This window comes from Lonchura striata, chromosome 2 (genome assembly GCF_050655825.1).
Source record: "Lonchura striata isolate lonStrDom1 chromosome 2, ASM5065582v1, whole genome shotgun sequence".
Classification (NCBI taxonomy): Eukaryota; Metazoa; Chordata; class Aves; order Passeriformes; family Estrildidae; genus Lonchura; species Lonchura striata.
Genome location: NC_140704.1, coordinates 11839683 through 11860239, shown reverse-complemented (window position 1 = coordinate 11860239; position 20557 = coordinate 11839683). Strand labels below are relative to the sequence as shown.

The 20557-nt window shown below is 37.5% G+C and overlaps 1 protein-coding gene across 1 annotated transcript; it reads right to left on the bottom strand.

Annotated features, from left to right (window-relative positions):
- Positions 1-119: 119 nt before the first annotated feature.
- Positions 120-18679, bottom strand: LOC146768112 (interferon upsilon-like). Its single transcript, XM_085563747.1, has 5 exons — positions 17677-18679; positions 16919-16996; positions 15705-15842; positions 14347-14424; positions 120-13832 (listed from the first exon to the last, which is right to left on the bottom strand). Exons 1-5 carry the CDS (start codon positions 17812-17814, stop codon positions 13734-13736), a joined length of 531 nt encoding a protein of 176 aa, XP_085419873.1. The 5' UTR covers positions 17815-18679; the 3' UTR covers positions 120-13733.
- Between the last annotated feature and the right edge of the window lie 1878 nt (positions 18680-20557).

Here is a 20557-nt window from a genome sequence, read left to right as displayed (position 1 = left end):
GGCGCCGCGAGCGCGGCGGGCGGGGCGGGGGCGCCGGCGGGGCGCGGGCAGGTGGGGGGCGGCCCCGGCGGGGCGGGAGTCCCGGCGCCGCCTCCCGCCTTCCTTCCCCTTCCCCCTCTCCTTCCCGCCGCCCGAGGTGGGGGCGATGCGGGAACATGGCTGGCGCCTTGGCGCGGCGGCAGCGCGGGGGAGGGAGTTGTGTTGGCTAGAGCTGGCTCATCCTCCCCGCAGTAGCGGCTGAGGAAAGCCGCGTGTCTCCGCCGCGCCTGCGGCTCCCCTGGGCAGCGCCTTCAGCGGAGCCTCGCCGGCGGCTCCCCGTCCCCCTCAGGGCGCTGCCGGAGGCTCGAGGGGGGAATCCGCTGCCAGCGTGTCGCTCCCTCGCAGCCCGATGCCTCCGGCGCGGCTCGGGCTCGCTGCCCGCCCGGCTGCTGCTCGGAAGGCTCCGGCACGGCGCGGAGAGCGCGGCTCCCGCTGGGCATGCAGGACGGACGGACGGACGGCTCTGCCGGCGTCTGGCGGGGTCCGTGTCGGGGCCGGGCAGGGGCACCCTGAGGCCCCGAGCTCTGCTCGTTCTCTTTCTGCCCTCTCATCCTCAGGTGTTTTCCCGCTGAGGCTTCTCAGCACCGCAGTGGGCGTTCAGGCGCCGGTAGAAAAGGATTTGTTCGTGAGTATCAGCGGCTGAGACAGGGTTTGAGTCAAAGAGCAACAGGCGAAGCAGTCGGGAGGATTGCTCCGGGTGGGAATCGCAATCTTTCTGCTTCCTTTTCGTTCTTAAGCACTGATGCTTTTGCGTGGGGAGTGATTAGTATTAAGTACTACTACTTAAATGCGCTCTTAAACTCCTTGTATTGTAACACCACGCTGGCAGAGTAATTCTGTTGATCACAGCGGCGTGCGTAGTCACAGAAACTTTAAAAGCGCCGGGTTTTGGTAATTTAAGCAAATAAAGCTATATCACCCTGCATGCAGTTGTTTGTGGTACTTTGCATAAGTAAAAGTATTTGCGAAATCGGGCCAACTTACTTGCACGAAATAATAATGCAAGTCAGGGAGAGAGTCAGGAACAGCATCAAAATGCTGACTCGAGTTTTATATTTTAATTGCTATGTTAATTACTGGCTTTTTTCAACGTCTTCATCACATCAGAGACAACTCACATCGTAAAAATACACGTGCTCATCCTGTCAGCTTTTACACAGACACATGTGGAAGTACAGTCATTTGAGTAGTTCAGTCAAAATTACTCATGGATAAATGTTTGAAGCCTGAAAATGGATATTTATACCTATCGTGTGGGCATCTCACATTTGCAAATCTACACCGAGACTACAATGAGTGTGATTTGACAACAGAAACAATCCATTGACAAATAGATTGTGTACTATGAACATTAATATCTCTGTAGGGAATTTACCATATTCTTTCCTGAATCTGAAATCTTGAGTCACAGGTTATAATGAAGGTGATCTTCTGTTATAGAAATATGAAAACGCCGTGTTCAAAAGGTTCTGGTTCAATTTGAAATCACATTATTTTATTTGAGAATAGCTCTGCGAAAGTTCAGTTAAGATCTTTGAGTGATTCAGGGCTTGATCTGAAACCTTTTGCTGGTAGAAACTTTTACGACTATTTTATCACCATGGACCAAGGGCCATTGTCATCTCAGGAGCACTTTGACAAAGACAACAACTTTTTCTTGCTTGTGTTTGCTTGCTGCAGCCATTTCTAAAAAATGGCTATTCACTGTAGCTAAAGCATTGATATTTTATCTGGAAGTAGACTTGTCCCTCTTGCTTCCCAGTACAACTTCAATGCTAAGGAGCTCCTACATTCTGAAAGTATTTTTTCCTTCAATTGTTTGGAAGTGATTAATTTTTTTCCCCCTCATGTAATAAGGAATCTGCCAATGTTTTCATAATTTATTACAGCTACTCCTTGTTCTTCAGCAGAGCTGTCGGGGAAGATTTGTGTTGTGGCTGTGCTGGGCTTTTAGAGGTGGGAGGAGAGGAAAGGATTTGGAACTGTTTGTTCCTGAGGTTGTCTTGATGTACTTAAATATCTTCCAGCAATACAATTGTCTATAGTCTTAAAAGGATTGAGTGACTGCCTGGTTTAAGTGTTGAAGATTGTTGGGCATTGTTAATGCAGCTAGGTACACATGTATAAATCATACTGACACTAAGAGAACAGGCTCTTGTCATATATGCAAATTGATAAACTGTGTATCTGAACAAAGCCTCAGCAGGTCATTTGCACACTACATTAGGTCCTATAATTGTCCTGTTACTGAATTACTAAATGGAACCAGCTTACCTGGAATAGGGAGAGGACAGGTGAGTTCTCTGAGACTGACCATTCCAGGTGGTCTGGTGCATCCTTTTCACATTGCCTGTTTGTTCCCTGTGCCATATAGGTCAAGCCTATATGCCCATTTTTGAATCTTATAATGACCTAAAAAATCCTGATTGAGCCTTTAACATACTTTGGGTTGCTACCCACCTCTTCTTACTGCACCAGCATCATTACAGGTGCTGCTTTAAACTATATAGCAGTTCATCTTCTGGGTGTAATACCACAGATGCACCCAGTACCACTTTCAGGACGGCATTTTCCAGTGAAATCAGGCTCAACTGGGAAGAACAAGTTATGCCCAAAGAGAATGAGATTACAGAATTGATACCAGAACTGAATGAATGGATTTCCAGCCAACTGAAACAGTTTTCTACAGCTAGAACTTTCTTGGGTGTGGATTCTGTGGCATGTATGATACCCGAGCCCACACTTCCAAGTTTGTCTGAGGTGCTTGGAGGAGTTGTTTCTTCTGCTCAGCTGTCTTTCTTTCATGACACTTAGGAATCATAAAGACAAATAAATTCTGCATATTCAGCCTTTTAGTATTAAAAACCAGTCAGAGAACAGAAAATGAGGTGGAAGAATTTACAGAAATTCTAGCCCTTTAAAATTTTGCGGGCTATTCATGGAGTGCACAGATAGAATGAAAAGAAGGAACTGATAAGTCATTTAGGTATTGTTTCTGAGCAGATGGTGACAGTGATTTCTTTAAGAGAGCTGTCTGCTTTCTTTCATAATACTTCCCTATTTCCCATACAACATTTCCTGGTTTTACCTGTCAACTATAGAGGATTTTTTTGGTTTTTTTTCTGTGAGGAATGACAAAACATCACCATATATTCATCATGAAGGAAAATCATATATTGAATATGAGCTACAACCTCTTATTGAATGTCAAAGGGCTGTTGCTTTGAATTTGCTGTAACTGATTCTTCAGTTGAAAGGTTAGGTACAAATTTAAGGCATTGAGTAAATTCCCACTGAAATAAAAGTACAGGAGTTTTTAATGGTATTTAATCTGGCCTTCTGTAAATGAAAAACACAAATTTAATTCCAATGTTTACTTCATATAACTGTTCTTAATTGAAATAAAAAAGACAATGATTGAACAGTATTTTGTAATTTCTTCCACTCTGTTTTTATCTTGGAATCTAAATGTAAAACATGATAAATCAGTAGCAAATTAATTCCTAGCCAAAGCATTTTGAATGGGAATGTTGTTACATAGCTTTAAAACCAAAAGCTATTGTTCAGCTTAGAGTAGTTTTGAAGCCTCCAGGGCTTTATGGAAAATGTTCTATAAGTAGTTATATGGAAAATATGTCAGTGTGGTCTTTAGGCTTGATATTATTTGTTCTCTGGTAATTCATGTCTTATTTCTTAAATGACACATACACATTTTGAATTTGTGCCCAACAGGTTCATTACGTGTCACTGTTTTTACTTCCTCCTACTGCTGGCTCCTAAATTTATTGCTTAATGCTACTATCAAACAACATGCTATGTATTGTCTAGGTTATCTAACTTTCAAACTTTGATTATTGAAAAAAAAAACCCAACCAAGTTCTAAACCCCTAAAACCTCATCTTTCTGTGGTTTGATATGACCTGGAGTCTACTTCTTAATTGAAAAGTGCATTATTCTTTGTGTTTTATTGGGTAGGAAAATTCACGACTGAGCTAAATACCACCCAAAATTATTGCAGACCAAAGAGGATCTGTGTTACTGGGAAAGATACATGGTATAAGATATACTCTTTTTGGAAAAATTGAGCCATGCTAGTCATACACGTATCATAATTGCTCAGAGGTTTAAAAAATCCTCAGAAACAGGAAAAAAAATAACTGCCTAATACTTCAAAAAGAGGAAAGATTGCGCTAATTATTCAATTAATCAACCATACAATTGAGTAAGCTATTTGACCAGGTTTGGGGGAGAATATGAAAGCCTTTCTCACCTAGAAAACTTCCACAGTGAGCCATCATTGGGCGCCACAGGATAATTTGCAAACTTGCTGCACTATGAGCCACAAAAGGTGTCTGTCTCTTTGGGAAATGGGTAGGGCCATGTATACATGCTCATAGTCTTCATTAGAAAGATATAGACTACTCGTGTTCTCAGAATGTGGTAGTTCTGCAGCTTTCTCTTAAATAGTGTAAAAGGATTTGAGATACCAAGGAGAATTTTTACTACTGAGGGGATAATTCTCAAATTATGTTTGTTTACATTGATGCAGAGTGTAAAAATGTGAACAATAACCTTAGAACATTGTCTAAAATGCAGAACTTTCTTTTAGATGAATGTCCTAATTGATTATAACTGTTATTATGCTTTTGTACAGGACTTCTGAATTTGTGAATCCTTGGAACAGCTTCACCAGGAGTGTTGGAGTGTCCCCATCCAGAAAATGTCCTCCTGATTGGTGGGCAGATAGTGAAGGAAGGCTTCAATGTACTTGGGCAAAATTTATCTCATTGAGCATTGCTTCCTAGTCATGTGCTGAATTGTTAGGCTCTCTCTCTATGTATATATGTGTATAAAAACGTGTGCACTGTGGAATTTTACATGGAGGCAATTTCTGCTAAAGAGTGAATGATATTGAGTTCTCTGAAGATTTGTTATACCATATTCCTTGACAGAGTTTGGTTAGGATGATGTTTAGCCACTTGTTTCTGAAAAAGGTATGAATACAGAACACATCAATTAAGTGCTTATGTGGGCTGGGGCCAAATGGATAATTTGTCTTGAAGCTTTCTCTGTTCCTTCCCTTAGCAGGATTGATGGAAATAACTGCAAGGGGGAAAGTCTGAAAGAACCAGGAGAGATAAAGAATGTAGATGATTTATGCAACTTAGGGCTGCTCAAGGAGACAGTAGTCTCTTCCCCTTTTTTATGGCATTGGGGATCATTTTTATGTGTAAAAGAAAAACAACCAAAAAATCACAGGAATGTTTTTCTACTTAAAATTATGTACTCATAACTATATTTCAAAAAATGCTACTCATTCATTTGATTGGTTAGTGTAACTTCATTCCTAAATGTAAGCTCTGATATTTTCCAAGCCCTTCCACAAAGAACAGAATTTTACAGAGTTAGCATAGCAGTATAGGTGAAGTATTATAAATGTAGTTACATGGTTGCTGATGTGATGATAAGAATGCAGTTCCCCCAAATACTCAAGAGTTCTCATGAAACGGGACAATTTTAGTTTATTTAAAATTAAACTGATTTTGGTTTATAGTTTGCAGTATTTATGTTTTGTAGTACGTTAGAGTTAAATAGATGACCTTGTTGTCCATTGCAGTGTAAATACTCAACTTTCTACTTACCAAATGCTTTTGCTGAAGTTTAAGAATTTATATTGCTTTTATTTGTACTGTTAAGCGATGGATTTGGTATATAATTCTCATTGGTTTACTTTACCTTTGAGGATACATTTCACTCTTTGCAATAGAGATTGTGCATGTTTTCTTTGCAGTTTTGTGCCTTGCCTGAAAATGGCAGCTCCAGCAATGAATGCTTAAAATAACTTAGGTGGTTGTGGAGACCTCAGGCAGCCATTAGTGACAGACTGCTCAGATGGACAGAATGATACATGACTGCAGATTTTATTGTACGTGCTGTGACCCTAGTCCTCCAAAGGCTCTTGTTCAGTGTGGTGTCTTTGTACTGAAAGAGGATTAAAAATTGCCTAAGACTAATGGAGACAATCTTTTGGGGGGAAGTGAGGTGAACAGAGAGCATAACTGTTCTAAATGGAATGTGTTCCAGATTGTACAGGACATTTTTGTCTCTTTTAAAAACTGTCTGGGGAGTGCCACAGAGTTGTGTTTGCAGGACTGAGGAGAGTAGACTTGGTACCAGAACTGAGAGTGGAATCATCATTACATATGTGTTAGCAGCAAGTAGGTTGTAAGATTACAAGTACCTAGGGATTGCAATGAAGTAAGGTATTCCATCCAAATAATTAGCATTTCAAGAGCAGTCTTTGCCTTCCTTTCCTTCCTTTTAGGTATTTTCTTATCATCCATTTTCTTTTTCTCCTTGTTTTTACTATTTTCAACTTTCTTCCCACCTCTTACCTCCTTTTTCTTAAATTGAAGAGAATAACGGGAGTTTTTTTCACTTCCACTGTTAGTTTTAGTATAGTGGTTAACTGCTACAATTTTCATACTCTTGCTTCTAAATATTTTTATGGCATTGCTTCAGTATCATAACAGAGGATGAAAAATATTTTATGTTTCCCGTACAGAATTAAATAAATAGACTGTAATAACTGGCAGAGCCATTTTCATTTGGAAGAAGCCAGTCTGGATGCCTTATGCAATGTGATCTGTTTTCTTCCTGTGAGGAGAATTAATAACATCTCATTTTTCCTTGTCTGTGAAATTTATTAAGTTAGCAAAGATGTATTTAATATTGAATTCCTTGAAAAATGCATTTGAAAAATGCACCCCTCTCACAGAGCAACACTAGAAAAAGTCTAATCTCAGATTCTGTAGCACAACCCTCACCCTCCCCCCTGAAAAAAGAAGTCAAGCACAAAAAAAAATCCCCCCAAAAAAGCCCAAACATATTTCTTATGCCAGAACCTAGAGTTTAGGAATAGTTTGACGGGCATAACTGAGAATTTAAGTGACATATTTAAACTATGGAACAGAGATGAGTAAAAATCCCAAACCAGATCAGTTTTGCTTTTAATTACAGAATTAATAATATTGTAAACTTCTGTGTAGTGTAGAATTGAAGAATTTAAGAGTTTGAGCCAGTGTTCAAACATATTAAATATGCATATACAAACATATTAAATATCTGGTTTCTTGCTTTTTTTTCTTTTTTCTTTACTCATATAATAGTTCCTTGAATCCCCTTAGAATTTTAATGAAGAAAAATTGATTTGTTTGATTGTTTTTGCAAGTGACCAAAGTCCTTTTAAAATACATTTGAGTAATAACATTAGGATCATTATGTGAAAATAGACGGCATATTGTGAGTAAATTGAATGGCGATTGTTTGGATCAGGCATAGATGGAGCATGTTTAATGTTTAATGTTTACAGCCAAGCTTTTTAAGCTGCTCGTTTCCCTTCCAGGAAGGCAATGTTTCTTTGACCTTGAGTGTCTCCATTTGCTGCTGAGGCCAAATGCCTTACACATCATCCTCTGTATAGAATCTCGGTGTTGGAGGAAAGTTGGCACAGGTCTTCTATTGCATTCACGTGTAGTTCTCTTCAGCCTTTTTCATCCAGGGAATCAGAAGGTCCATGTGACTTATCTCCTCCCCCGTGTCCCAGTGTAGGATGTACTTTGGAGTATGATATAGCATCTTCCAAGGAAGGGAAGAATGCCAGTTACAGGCTAAAAACATCAGGTGGGGTTTACACACGTGGTTCCACTGCCAAGCAAGTTGCAGCTGGCCTGAAAATAATTTTAAGAAAGAACAAGTGTAGTTTTAGAAAATTCTTACTGTGCAGCTGTCTGGGTGAGCAGCATGAATCAGTGCAGGATTGTGATTAATGAGAAAAGAGGAATCATTTAATAACTGATAGATTCAGACCCATGGGGTACCTCCTTGTCCAGGGAAAAGAATTGTTAGAAGCCTGAAGAGGCCAAAATTACTGAAATTGCAGGCATTTTCTTTGCAGATGTTAGGGCTACAATGTCCCAAAAGCCATGCACCCTGACAAGAGGCCACAGTGCCTGCTGCTGTAGATGATGTCATTAAAGGAGAGGATTTTGCTACAGAGTTAGGCCAGTGCTGAAAATCAAAGTGAATGTAACTTGTGGAATAGGTCTGGTAGCACACAGCTAAGTCTGGAGCAGCAATCCCTTCCATGGCACCTTCGAGCAATGTCAGTCAGCAAACACTTGGAAAAAGAGCAATAACCATCCTGAAGAGGAAAAGTGTAGTGTGGATATTGAAGGGAAAGGCTGCTGAGCACGGATCCAGCACATGGATCACACGAGGAGGACAAATGGGAGATTTGTACTCTGTTCTTTTATCATGGAGCTAATTCAGTTTTACAACCTTTTCGGCCATGTTATGAGTTCACATCATCAGGTTTGCAGCACAGTGTCCCCTCTGCACTGGGTTAGGCCTTCAAAGTTAAACCTTATGAGATAACATGAGATAACAATTTGAAGTAGTCTCCAAATTAACTTTAAATAACTTTACCACCTAGATAGTGTACTTAAAAATGAACATTGCATCTAGTTATATCTTTCAGGACATGAGAGTTTAACAAGAAAATTTCTTTGACCAGAAATAAAGAATTCAGATGTAAGAGAGTACCATATGACAATAGTATTTTCATTTTTTTATCTTTCATTATTTTAATGTTTAATATTCACTAGCAATATTACTTATCTATATTTCTTAAGAGGCAGAAGTTATCCACAAAACAAAAAGATAGACAGTATTTAAATAGCAGGAGCAGAATGTTCATTCTCGTCAACAGGAGCAATAGTTCACTCTAGCCAGCAACATTAACTGTTCTGTGACAGAAGAGTGGAAAATCACAGATCACAGAATGTCTAAGGCTAGAAGGTTATCTGGTCCAACCTCTCTGCTCAAGCAGGGTCATCCTAGAAAATATTGCACAGGATTTTGCATCTAGATGGTTTTTGAAGTTACCCATATGCAAGTATAGCAGTTGAGACATTGGAGTCATGTGCCCACTGAAGTTTCAAGGCTGATCCTAGAAAGAATTGTGAATCTGCTGAGCTGGACAAAGGCTAGACATGTTCCTCTGTGCTAGACCTGCCCTTCTAGAGGGGAAGCTGGGGTTCCAGGTAAACTCTGTATTTCTGGTGAGACTGTTTTATGAATTCAGATTGTTCATGATGGAATTATTTTCAGGACTCCATGCTGCAAGAAAAGTCTTACTTGTCAAACAACTTGGTATTTCAGCTAGATTTTGCTAGGTTTTCCTGGTGTTCAGTTGTGGTATATTCAGGGAAAATGCAAGTGAAGAAGGATAAAGGATGGGTAAGAATATAAAAACATAGAAAGAAAAGGTTTTAGCCATAAAATATGATTTCTTTATTGCAGAACTGCTGTTCCATTTGTCAGAAAGAGTGTTGTCTGTGAAGTTTCCACTAGAAAAAACATTTTGGTATTCCAGCTAGCTAGAGATGATGGGACTATTAACTTGTACTGGACTTGAGTGTTTTCAAGAAGTGGACTTCAGTAATGCTGTAGTATCCCATTGGATGAGGTATTAAAAGTAACTTGAAAAGAGCAACATGGTTGTTATAAAATCCTTACCATTTTTTCTCTAAGTATTTCAAAATTATCTAAAGCAAATTAGACTTAGGATGATTAGAGCAATAAGGTTATCACGTGAAGAGTGTGTTGTTAACAAAGTCCAAAAAGACAATATAAAATTATCCCTTCATCAAAGCACCATAAGCTATTAGTGTTTTGATATGCAGTGTGGACTGACTCATAGGAGCTTAAGCTAAATGGAAGCTCTCTGTTATGATCAGAGGCGAAGAAGAGCTCTCTGGAGTATAATTCAGAGCAGCTATTTTTTTCTTATTAGCTACAGATAGCTTGCCTAGCCTGTAACAGGCCGTGCTCTAGCAAGGATTTTTCCTCTGGTATGTCTGAGTGAAGACCACATAAAGAGGCAATGTGGGGCTACTTTCTTCTGCTGTTGTGGTTAGCTCAGATTAAACTGAAAGCCATGCATTCTCATTAGGGTCTAGAAGCTGGTTTATGGCACTCATTCCTTCTTGTTTTCAGCTGTGAGTTCATGTTAAAAATGAAAAACAACTGACACCGCTGTTGTCACCTAAACAGCTCAGTTGCTACAGCTGAGTAAAATCACCAGTAAACAGAATTTTCCCATTTGTGACTTTGCCTTGTGCTGCTTTTCCCCATCCCTCTTGAGAAGCCTCTGTGCAAATGGAGTGGATTAAAACTTCAAACATCAAATAACTAGTATATATCTGGGCTATCATATGCTAATAGCATAAATATGTCCATTTTCACTTGCTCTTGCTGTTCTTGCCATTCCTGTATGCCAGCAGGTGCCTTTCTCCTGAGTGATAGCTGGGTCAAGGACAGCTACAAGCTCTTACCATATCAGGTACAAGAAAGTATTCACGCTGAATCTGAGTGACAAACCAAACTGTGTTATGTGCTTCATTAAATTAATTAGTTCAGACTATAAGGAGGGTACCATTAGATTTTTAATGATGCTAGCTATCCAATACACGCTAGGGAAGAGTTTAAAATCAAATTACATTGCATGATATTGGGAAAAGCCTATGAAAATAGGAATGCAGGTGTGAAAACCTTTAAAGTAATAATGGATCTACACCTGTTTTGGAAAAAGTGACCACTCTCATCTCTTTCATAGGTTGGAGCTAGAGACTGATTAATCTGGTCTCAGTAAAAATTATGTTTAATATAATACAGTATTGCTGGGATATATCCAGTATTGTACCTTAAAACATGTTTTTTACTTAAAACATTGTGCTTGCTACATGAGGATATACAGACTTCTTGTAATTAGCAAGGCTGCCACTGAGGTATAAGGTTTTACAAAGATGCTCTTAAGATGAAATTTTGAGTGTAAATACTCAACTGGTAAAATAAACTATGCTTAATTTCTGATATTACAAATTCCTCTAGACAGATAAAATCATATTTGCTGGACATAGTTGTTGAAAAGAGTACTAGAAAAGAGTACTTTTAAATTCATGCATGCTAGTGACTTCAAATGGGAGAAAAAAAATAAATGTAGTGTATTTCAAAGATGTTGGTTTGGAATGTGTACAGTCTGCTTGCTTTATTTATATTCTGAAATACTTTCATATTGAAATACTTCGTAAACATATGCTAAATAAGATAACATATATTTAATCCTGTATCTACAGTTTTCCAAGAAGAAGTGTAGGCTGTTTAACATGATAATTCTTTCATATTTTTATTTCTCTTCCTTTTAAAAATCTCCAGCCTTCCCTTTTCTCTCTCACTGCAAAATTAGTGTTTTAGAAGATGCTAAATAGCTTCTGTGGTTTCTTTTTTCCCCAAAGCATAAAAACCTTTAGCAATTCTAATGCTGTTTGTCAGGAAAAATTTGAATAAACCACTCATGAATAGTGACTTATACATTGGTATTTTTTGAGTGATGTTAAATTTTTCTTGTATAAAACCGAGATTCTGTTATTCTGCTCTTCAGAGCCTAAGTGAAGTACTGATGCCTGTGTTTTGATCGTGCTATGGCCAAGCATTTTAAAGTTAGCTCAGGTATTTTTGGACTACTCTGTGCTGTGGAGAGTTTTTCTCAGAATGGTCCCTAATGGAGCCTTATACCTCCTGGTCCAAACTTTCTGTCACTGTCTGGGACATAGAGTGGATTGTGGCCATGACTTGTGATTGATGTCTCCAGAAAGGAGATAACAGATGTCTTAGTTTCATCTCAGTGCATCTCTTCATTCCTTTATTTTTCCAAAATTGTTTTTGTCTCCTTGTACTTTCTGCATTAAATAATTTAAATGCTTTTTGTACTTTCCAATCTGATCAAAACAGGTTATGACTACTATTAAAATAAATATTCAGACATATGAATTAGAATAATAATTGTACCCAAACTCAGTTTACAAATGTCTACATGTTACAGAATAAATATGTGTATGTTTTAAATTGAACTATAATCAAGGGAATACATTGCAAAGTGACAGTAAGACTTTATTATTATTATTGCTACAATTTTCTTTTTAAGTATTTAATGTTATCAGTATATGTAATATGCTTACACTGGCTCTGTACCATTTATGATGGAAAGGCCAGATTCATGTCAAAATAACACTAATGTGTATCAATATCTGCCCTAGAAGGTAATGATGCAAAACACTCCCTCAGTTCAAAGATGTGGAAAGTCTGTTCATTATTTTAATGTTTTATTTGGCTTAGTGGAATTTATTCATTGAAGAATTTTGATTATTGTACTGATTTCTGTGTGACTTCAGGAGGTTGTTTTTTTCAGCTGGAACAGTCTCTGCGCACTGATCAAGTCTCAGCTGAGTGAATGCTTTCCAATTCAGATGATGCATGAACAGGGCAGTATAATGAATATGTCATGAAAGAATACAAACAATGCTGTTTGTTGTTAAACTTGGTGACAAAGTGATGGTCCAAAAGGGTTAATACTGATTAACTAGTTACTTTTATATTTCTTTGTAAACATGAAACATAAATGGGTTTTTGGGCTTTTTTCTGAAGCCATTTTTGAAAGGAGAGATGAAGGGATCTTTTGACTTTGGGAAAGTCGCACTGTAATGAGGTGCTAAGCTGCCTGTAAAGACTCAAACCAGATTTAAAACCAACAAACCAACCAACCAATAAAACCAATGTCCAAAAATGGTAGGAAAATGACAAATTACAAATATTTACAAATATTTTTACTCTTTTCATCTTTGTACAATCTAAGTTAAGTGTGAGTATTAGAATCTTTTGCAGTGTCCTTGTGTGTTTTAACATCTTTGCCTGAAGCGACAGCTTGAAAATCAGTGCCTAGAAATCAGGAACCAAAGGAATTAGGCATATCATACTGCTGAAAGATGTTACGGAACACTGTTCATTCACTATACCCCTCCTTTCTATCCTTCAAAACTGTCAGTTTCATAGATGTTATCTTCTTCTACAGCCTCTCAAATAATCAGTGAGCTGTTTGGAAAAATGTGCCAGTATGCAGTGCTGCCAGTGCCTATTAGATACCATGTGAGTGAGCATTTAAAGGTGTTTTGCTGTTGCTAGTCTTTACAATAGAATGTGGAGATTTTTTGTTTGTTTGTTTTGTTGTATGTGTTTTTAAAAATATCTATACATACATAAAATTTGCATCTGGATGGTGAAACTGCGATCTCAGAACCCCTGAATGGCTGTGGAAGCCTGGCAGCACAGTGCTGTGGAAAGAGGCTGATCTTTTCACACATGAATGGTTAGGGAGTCTTGTGACTGCAGTGGTAAAAGTGCAAGAGTGCAAATGTGAGATGTGCATTGGAAAAGCATTAGGCTGTCAGAGGTTTGTATTTCCATAGCCTGATGGATGTGAAATCAAATAGTGTAACTGATATGCTTACTTTTTAGATTGAAAACAGTTTTGGAGGGTGTTATCTATGATACCAGTTTTATGAGAAATATCACCTTTGGTTTTTTAAAACAAATAAATACAAATATGTTCATATAGAGTTTTTTGCATCCTTTTTATTAAGGCTTAAGTTTTTATATTAGTTTAGAAAAATATATTGACAAAAATAAATTAATCTGTTTATAACCTTAAATGCAAGCAATATGTTTGCTTCTTCCTTTAATTTTTATATCTTGACTTGATAGAAGATCCCTGAAGTATGTGATGGAAACTGACTTTGCTAATGCTTTGCTCTTCTCTTGAAAGAGTAGTTTTCAATTCTTTGGAGTATCTCTCTGGAGTGTGCATGGATCTCTTGCCAAATGCAGTGATCATTTGACTGTGAAAAAAAAAAGGCTATTAAGAAGTGTCTATTAACTGGTTTGTAAAAAAATACATCCAATATTATAGCAAGCAAAAAGTGAGTTGAGAAGAAGCATATAATTATTTAAAAAAAATTTAAGAACATATTAATATTTATTTTAGAAAAGTCTATCTAAATTATAAATATTCTTTGGTATATATGATGACCATTTCTTTTCCACCAACAGACTCATGGTTAATCCTGTCCAAAGTGATGTAAAGCTTTTCTGAATAGGCACAGACTGCCATGGGTTTTGGTGCTGAATTAAAATGAAATGCTTTTTAAAAGCCCATGCTGATACAATGGCCTTGCCATGAGTGTGGACCAAAAGATTTTCAGTGTGTGAAAATCTATAGCGCATGGAAGTGGGGCACAATTTCACAGGCATGTGCAGCTTTGATCAGCAGTGGGACTTCTTGCATAAGAAGCTGCTTTTTATCTTTAGAGTTCCTTAAATTTAAAACAGGCTGGAAAGAAACAGCCTACTTACCTTGGCCACAAATTCCTCCATTTTATTGAAGCAGTCTTTCACTATAGACTCATGGCTGATGTTAAGTCTGGGCTTCAGCTGAAGGGAAGGGAAGGGAAGGGAAGGGAAGGGAAGGGAAGGGAAGGGAAGGGAAGGGAAGGGAAGGGAAGGGAAGGGAAGGGAAGGGAAGGGAAGGGAAGGGAAGGGAAGGGAAGGGAAGGGAAGAGAGAGAAGAGAGAAATGTTATTTTGAACAATGACTGGTATATAAAAGTTCAAACAGTGCCCTCTGATGGACATGATTATCAGCTGAGAGCACTGTAATTCTGCTGCCATATGCAAGCCTGCTGAACGGGTTAATGCTAAAGGTAGTGCAGCACACACTGTCTGCAGAGAGATCAGGGAATGAATATTTCAGTGTTCAGGGCAAGGCAAGGGTCTGCGGGTCTTTTTGTTTTGTGGCAATACTGGTCTTATCAGTGTGTGCTGTCTGAAGGAAACAGACTTCAGAGCAACTGGTGGTCATTGGCATTCAGTGTTACAGATGTACAGAGATGATTATGCTCGATCAGTAACACAAAATAATTATTGGTGTGTATGTATATATATATGTATTAAGCAGTAGTTATTGTCCATGGCTGTACACACTGAGTCCTGCGGCCTGACCTGGCCAGGAGCAGAGTGGGTTTGGAGGTCAGTGCTCCTGCTCAGGCCAGTGTCCAGCTCTCTGCCCTGTAGAGCTGAGCAGTGGTTCCCTCCTGTGCAGCACAGATGGGTAGGGTGCACCTTTGTATGCCCAGTTTTGCTTTCCTGCAGGCAAATCTGATGCCTGGCACAGGCATTAGTTGCAAGGGAAGCTACAGTAAATCTCAGGCTTTGTCCTCTGTAAATAGTTCTTAAGCTGACCCCAACTGAGTTATTTATTTGTTTAAGTAGTTCACTCAACTGAAATAGGCTGAATGCAGACCTAAAGTTGTTTGCCTACAACTTGCATGTAATTCTTTATGTTAGCTTGTCTTGACAGAAGTCATAGATACTTGGAGAAAAACACATTAAATTGATATTTAGTTAAAATAATAAGTACTTCTGTATAGAGCTAGTGCAGTCTTTGAGGAGAAGAAAGTTAAATACTGTTTTTGGCATTGTATCTTTAAATAAGGCCATAATGTGTGAATTTAAAATTGGCCTGTATCATACAGGTCAGTAAAATAGTTGAAAGATACCTCTCTTTACTTTCAGACATAAGATTTAGGTATCATTATTTAAAAATGTAGTATTTTAAGTTTTCTATTGTATTTTCAACATATATATTGTCAGTTTTATTTACCATGAATACCTGACTAGAATATCATGCTATATAAATGAACAAATTGTACTTACACATGTCTTGAGCTGAGCATGAGTCTCATACATTTCTCTTAGAAAAGTGTCCTTATTTTGAAATGGAGTGTCTGCTCTCTTGAAAAACTCAGCAATTTCATGCACTATTTGAACAATGGCTGCATTATCATATTTAACCTGTCATGACAAAAAATTGTATAAAAAATACAGTTTCTGAAGTCTGCACTTAAACATCAGTTAATTTTTCAACTGAGTCCAATTATCATTGGACAATTATCAATTATCCAGTTATCATTGTAACAATTATCAAAGTTGTTAAACAATTTTCACCACTTTCCTGTGCTTTTCTAAATTTTTCAGTACAAAAATTCTAGCTAGTAACATGCATTGCAAAGATGGCATTTATTTGAAAATTGAGAATTGTATGTTAAACTTCCAATTACCATTCATGAGTTGCTTAAATTCAAGTTGCTTTCATAAGGAGGACCCCTATTTTGTAAAATTAATCTATCTTGCATTTTTGGACTGCATTTATATACTTTGATATTTACAATGCATAAGCAATAGTCAATAAAAAGCCAAGAGGCAAAAACAGATCTTTTGAATTCAGGCCCAAGACATCAGACTGTGCAGGGCTTTCCTCCCTGTGTGATGAAGGGCAGCTCCCTCTACCTCAGAGAAGATGAAATACAGGAGAGGCCAATATTACCATCTTTTGCCCCTAGGTGCATTTTAGAAGATCCATTGAAGAGATGAGCTGGAAACATGCAGAATGAATTGCTGGGGCGCAGTGCCTTATCTTGTGGCATTGCAGATCTGGACGCAAAGTGAGCTGTGCACATGATGTATGTGCCAAGTAGTACATGGAATTACATCTGCACTGCCTTTATGGGATTTGCTTCTGACTGAAACTGAGGCCAGCATGCTGTTCTGGTGGTTTTCAGCCTACCACACTGATTCTAACTAATTTTTCCCCTTTAAACAGCAGGACTAACAAGAAAAATCTAACACTTTTCTTCTAAAAGTTGCATTGTGATTTAAATAGTAGAAGAAGGAAGAAAGCAATGATTTCCATAAATAGCTCCTCCAGGAAATAATTTAGACTGAAAAGTAAACAGTCAGAGTTATGATTTAAGCCTGTAGTATAATGTGGCACAATTCTGGTGTAGAAGTCTCATGACAAGATGCAGAGGCTGGGTGAGGTAGAGCTACTACAGTGAGATAATGTCAAGTACGTGTGTTTTTCTACTTACTGCTTTCAGCATCTGCCCAGGGAAACACAAATCTTCACTGCTCACTTCCTCACACTCCAAGGAAAACCCTCTTTTGTTCTTAAAGAAAACATATTGAAGAAACTATAAGCATGTGCTAAAACAGGTTTCTTGTGTAAAAAATTCATAGAAATCACTCCTCGGTTTCTTAACAATAAAGTGTAAAACTGACAACACTGACATTATATATCATGAGTTTGATGATTCATTTGCTTCCCAAGCCTGTCTGAAATGGGAAGAATAGCTGCTTGTTTCAACTTATTTCAAATTTTCCAGGGATGTCAATATGTACAGAGATGAGGAAAGGAAAGGCTGCAAAAGCCAAAGTGGGAAAGGAAACTCTCCATATAGCTGATTTCAAAAAGAGCTTCAGACAATCTTTTGTACCAGAAACTTTGTGACTGTGGATGTCTTTTTCTTTCAGTGAAATTACATAGTACAGTACATTATGGAGTTACAGTTTCAGCTGATGCCAATTAGAAGAACTCCCAGATGACTCTGCATTCTTCTTGGAAAGGCACACAATGTTATATATTCAACAGGATGAGTGCAAATTAAAATCTAAATTTCAGTTTTTTGGTTTTAGAGAGAAGGAACATCTGACTCATAACTTTTTAATTATGTGGGGAAAAAAAGTCGTAATCAAGCAGTTACACATCTGAGGATTCCTTACACCTAAAGTGAAGAAAGATGGAAAATGACATCTATGGCTTCTGGCAATGTTTTACTCTTTGACTTACCAGTTGCTCAATCTTCTGTAAAACCTCACTCCACGGCACACTTTGGAAGCACTGGTGGCTGTTGCCTTGGTGGCTACCAAAGGATGGAGGAATAAGGCAGGCAGTTAAGAGGAGGAAGCAGCTCCCAGGGCAATGCATTGTCAGGTTCTGGAACTAGGAGAAGAAGACAGGAGGCTTAATAAAATCAGGCAGATTTTACATTTTTGAAGTAACACAAGTGTAGGTGATTGTTAGCTCCTGCTTGTTCACTGTGCTCTGTGTTTATGATGTTCTGTGATAGACATAGTTCAGATCTTATGGTTGGACATTTGAAAGGTAAATACATTTATCCAATTAATAAATATACAAAAATTGTACGAGTAAACCCTTTAAAAATATTTATATATATATGTATATAAAATTATATATTTATTTATAATTATATATATTATATATTATTATATTTGTGTTAAGGGTTTCATATGTAGGTTTTTTTAAAAAATCCATTTCTGTTTTTCTGAAATACTTATTTTCATAAATACATGCTCTATATAGAAAACTGACATTATTTACTGTAGTAAATTCAACTAAATATAAACTATTTCCTATTAATTAATTAATTTAAAACCAGTTTTTCCAGTTTTCCAGCCATTTGTTGTAATTCATATTAACATGTAACTTTGCTATCTCTATTTCACACCATGATTTAGAGCGGTTTCTGCTAAATATAAGGTTGTACTTTACTTAGATTTATTTAATAAACTAATTTTGCATTACAGTAGTAATGTAAAAAGGAAGAAATGAAATGAGTAAATAAATCTCATTTAGAAAAGCAGCAATAAAATCAAAGAAGCCTACCTTGTGGATGATACTCAGTTCCTGGTTGTGCACTTCTGTGGGGCTCCTGGGGTACCATTCTGTCAGCTGAGTCCCTTTTAAATAGTCTTCCACTTCTATTCCAGTAGATGATGCAGAGTGAAACTATTTTCTTTCAGTATTCCATCCTTTCAGGTGTCTTGATTTCCAGGCAACAGAAAGTTGCCTGGAATGTGGGTGGCATGTTTTAAAAGTTTTACTTAAACAGAAAAAAACCTTAGTCTGTAGAGCAAAATGTTAATTTTTATCTTACTTGATTTTACAAACTGTTATTGCTAAGAGTTTGTAAATATTCACATGCAGGTGTTAAAATATAGGATGCACTGTTATTTTAAATGAATAGCATTGTCTTCTGTTTTTACAGTATGAATGTAGAATTTCATATAACTTACTCAATGTGGTTTATACCTGTAAGTAATTGAACATTAAAAAAGCTTAACAGTACTCTTTCTGTGTGAACTTCTTAGTTTGTGGTTCTATAACTATTCTATTTACTTCAGAATATAAATACAAACTCATACACACACACATATTACATGTCACATGTATGTATATATAGACATGTTAATTCTAGAAGCTGCACCAATTTCTATGAAGTAATCTGCAGAAATTTTTATTTTACTGAAGGTTTGACATACTTCCAAGAGAACTAATCCTTACAAAATCAGAAAATGTAGTTATACAAATAATAGTAAGAACAATAAAATTTCATTACATTTTCTCCCTGGGAGTTTTAAATCCCATTAAAACTCAAAGCAGACCTAGCATACAACTGTACTGTTCTTGTTATTTCATACCTATCTGAGCTCCTTCCTCTTACTGCCTGAAGTTTCTCTGTAATAGTTTGGCCAAATGTTAAGTACCTGCACACACAGCAAGTGTGCTGATAGAAAGGGGATTGCACCAGGTTTTTAAAGCTCTTTCTGGATGGATTTTCTTGTAATTTTATAAGTCTTTAAGTATCTAACATCCAGCTTCTGGAAACTACATAAAGATTGTATTTGTAACTTTCATCTGTAGTATTCTACTGGTTTGCCCCTTTACAGATTATCTGCCCATCTTCAATAGTTTTACTTTAATAATTCTAGTGGATGTCAATTCTCTATTTGCCATTCATAAATCATCAGGAACTGTAATGAACCGAACAGCTGGAATTAAGGGCAACTTCTGCCACTTGTTTGAGAATAACTGTATGTGTGTGGTAAAACAGTCCTCATTTTATCTTGTCTTGGAGATGCCTCATGAACACCTTTTCAGCAGTAGACTCTGGATACAGGACTTGAATATTTACCATAAGATACCTGCAGCCACTAGGGAAGGGTAAAATTGAGGGTTCTGCTGTCTTAGCACAGTGCCATGTCAGGATTGAATAGAGAGCAGTGGTAACAGGGCAAAGTGGGCATCAGTGCTGGAGCCTTAAACATTTTCAGGCTTGATTTCCATTTCAATGTCATCACACATTTCATTGTGAGCCCCCCCACTTGGCTACCTAACTTGATGCTGCAGATGTGGACCTAAATCTTATGGATTCATTTATAGCCAGGATTACTGTGCAGTATCCTGTGACAAAATCATAACTATTTTTCCTAGAATTTTATTTTACCTCCAGTAAAATTGGTTCAACTGCTGTGGAGAGTGTATTCAGGGAAAGAGTGTGGTGGGGCTGGAGCTAAAACACATCAGCTTTCAAAAGGTTTATCTTGATGTTGTGTGTGCTAGTAGAGGTCCTTTATCAGATGACTGACGAAATAACCATTTTGTGAGCCTCTGGTTTACCTCTGTGAGAGTCTGTAATCATCTGCTAATGTCAGGATTCAAATATGTTCTCTTGAAGAAAAAAATTAGAAAAAATGAAGAGAGGAAACAATAAATTTGTTGTAGTGATGTAAATAACCTTATTTGAATCTACATTCTTTCAGTAACTGATTTTTAAAAAAATGTATTTATTTTTAAAATTAGACTATCTTAACAGCATAAATGCTACTTGTGTATTGTTAAAATGATAGACTTTTCTTAGCCTGAAAGA

Excerpts from the sequence above, each read along its gene's own strand:
- LOC146768112 (XM_085563747.1), bottom strand. The coding sequence starts at position 17,814 with ATGCATTGCCCTGGGAGCTGCTTCCTCCTCTTAACTGCCTGCCTTATT. Across the intron at positions 15,843-16,918 it reads CTGGGCAGATGCTGAAAGCA|GTTAAATATGATAATGCAGC; the intron begins GTAAGTAGAAAA and ends TTGTCATGACAG. Across the intron at positions 13,833-14,346 it reads TGGAGGAATTTGTGGCCAAG|TCAAATGATCACTGCATTTG; the intron begins GTAAGTAGGCTG and ends TTTTTTTCACAG.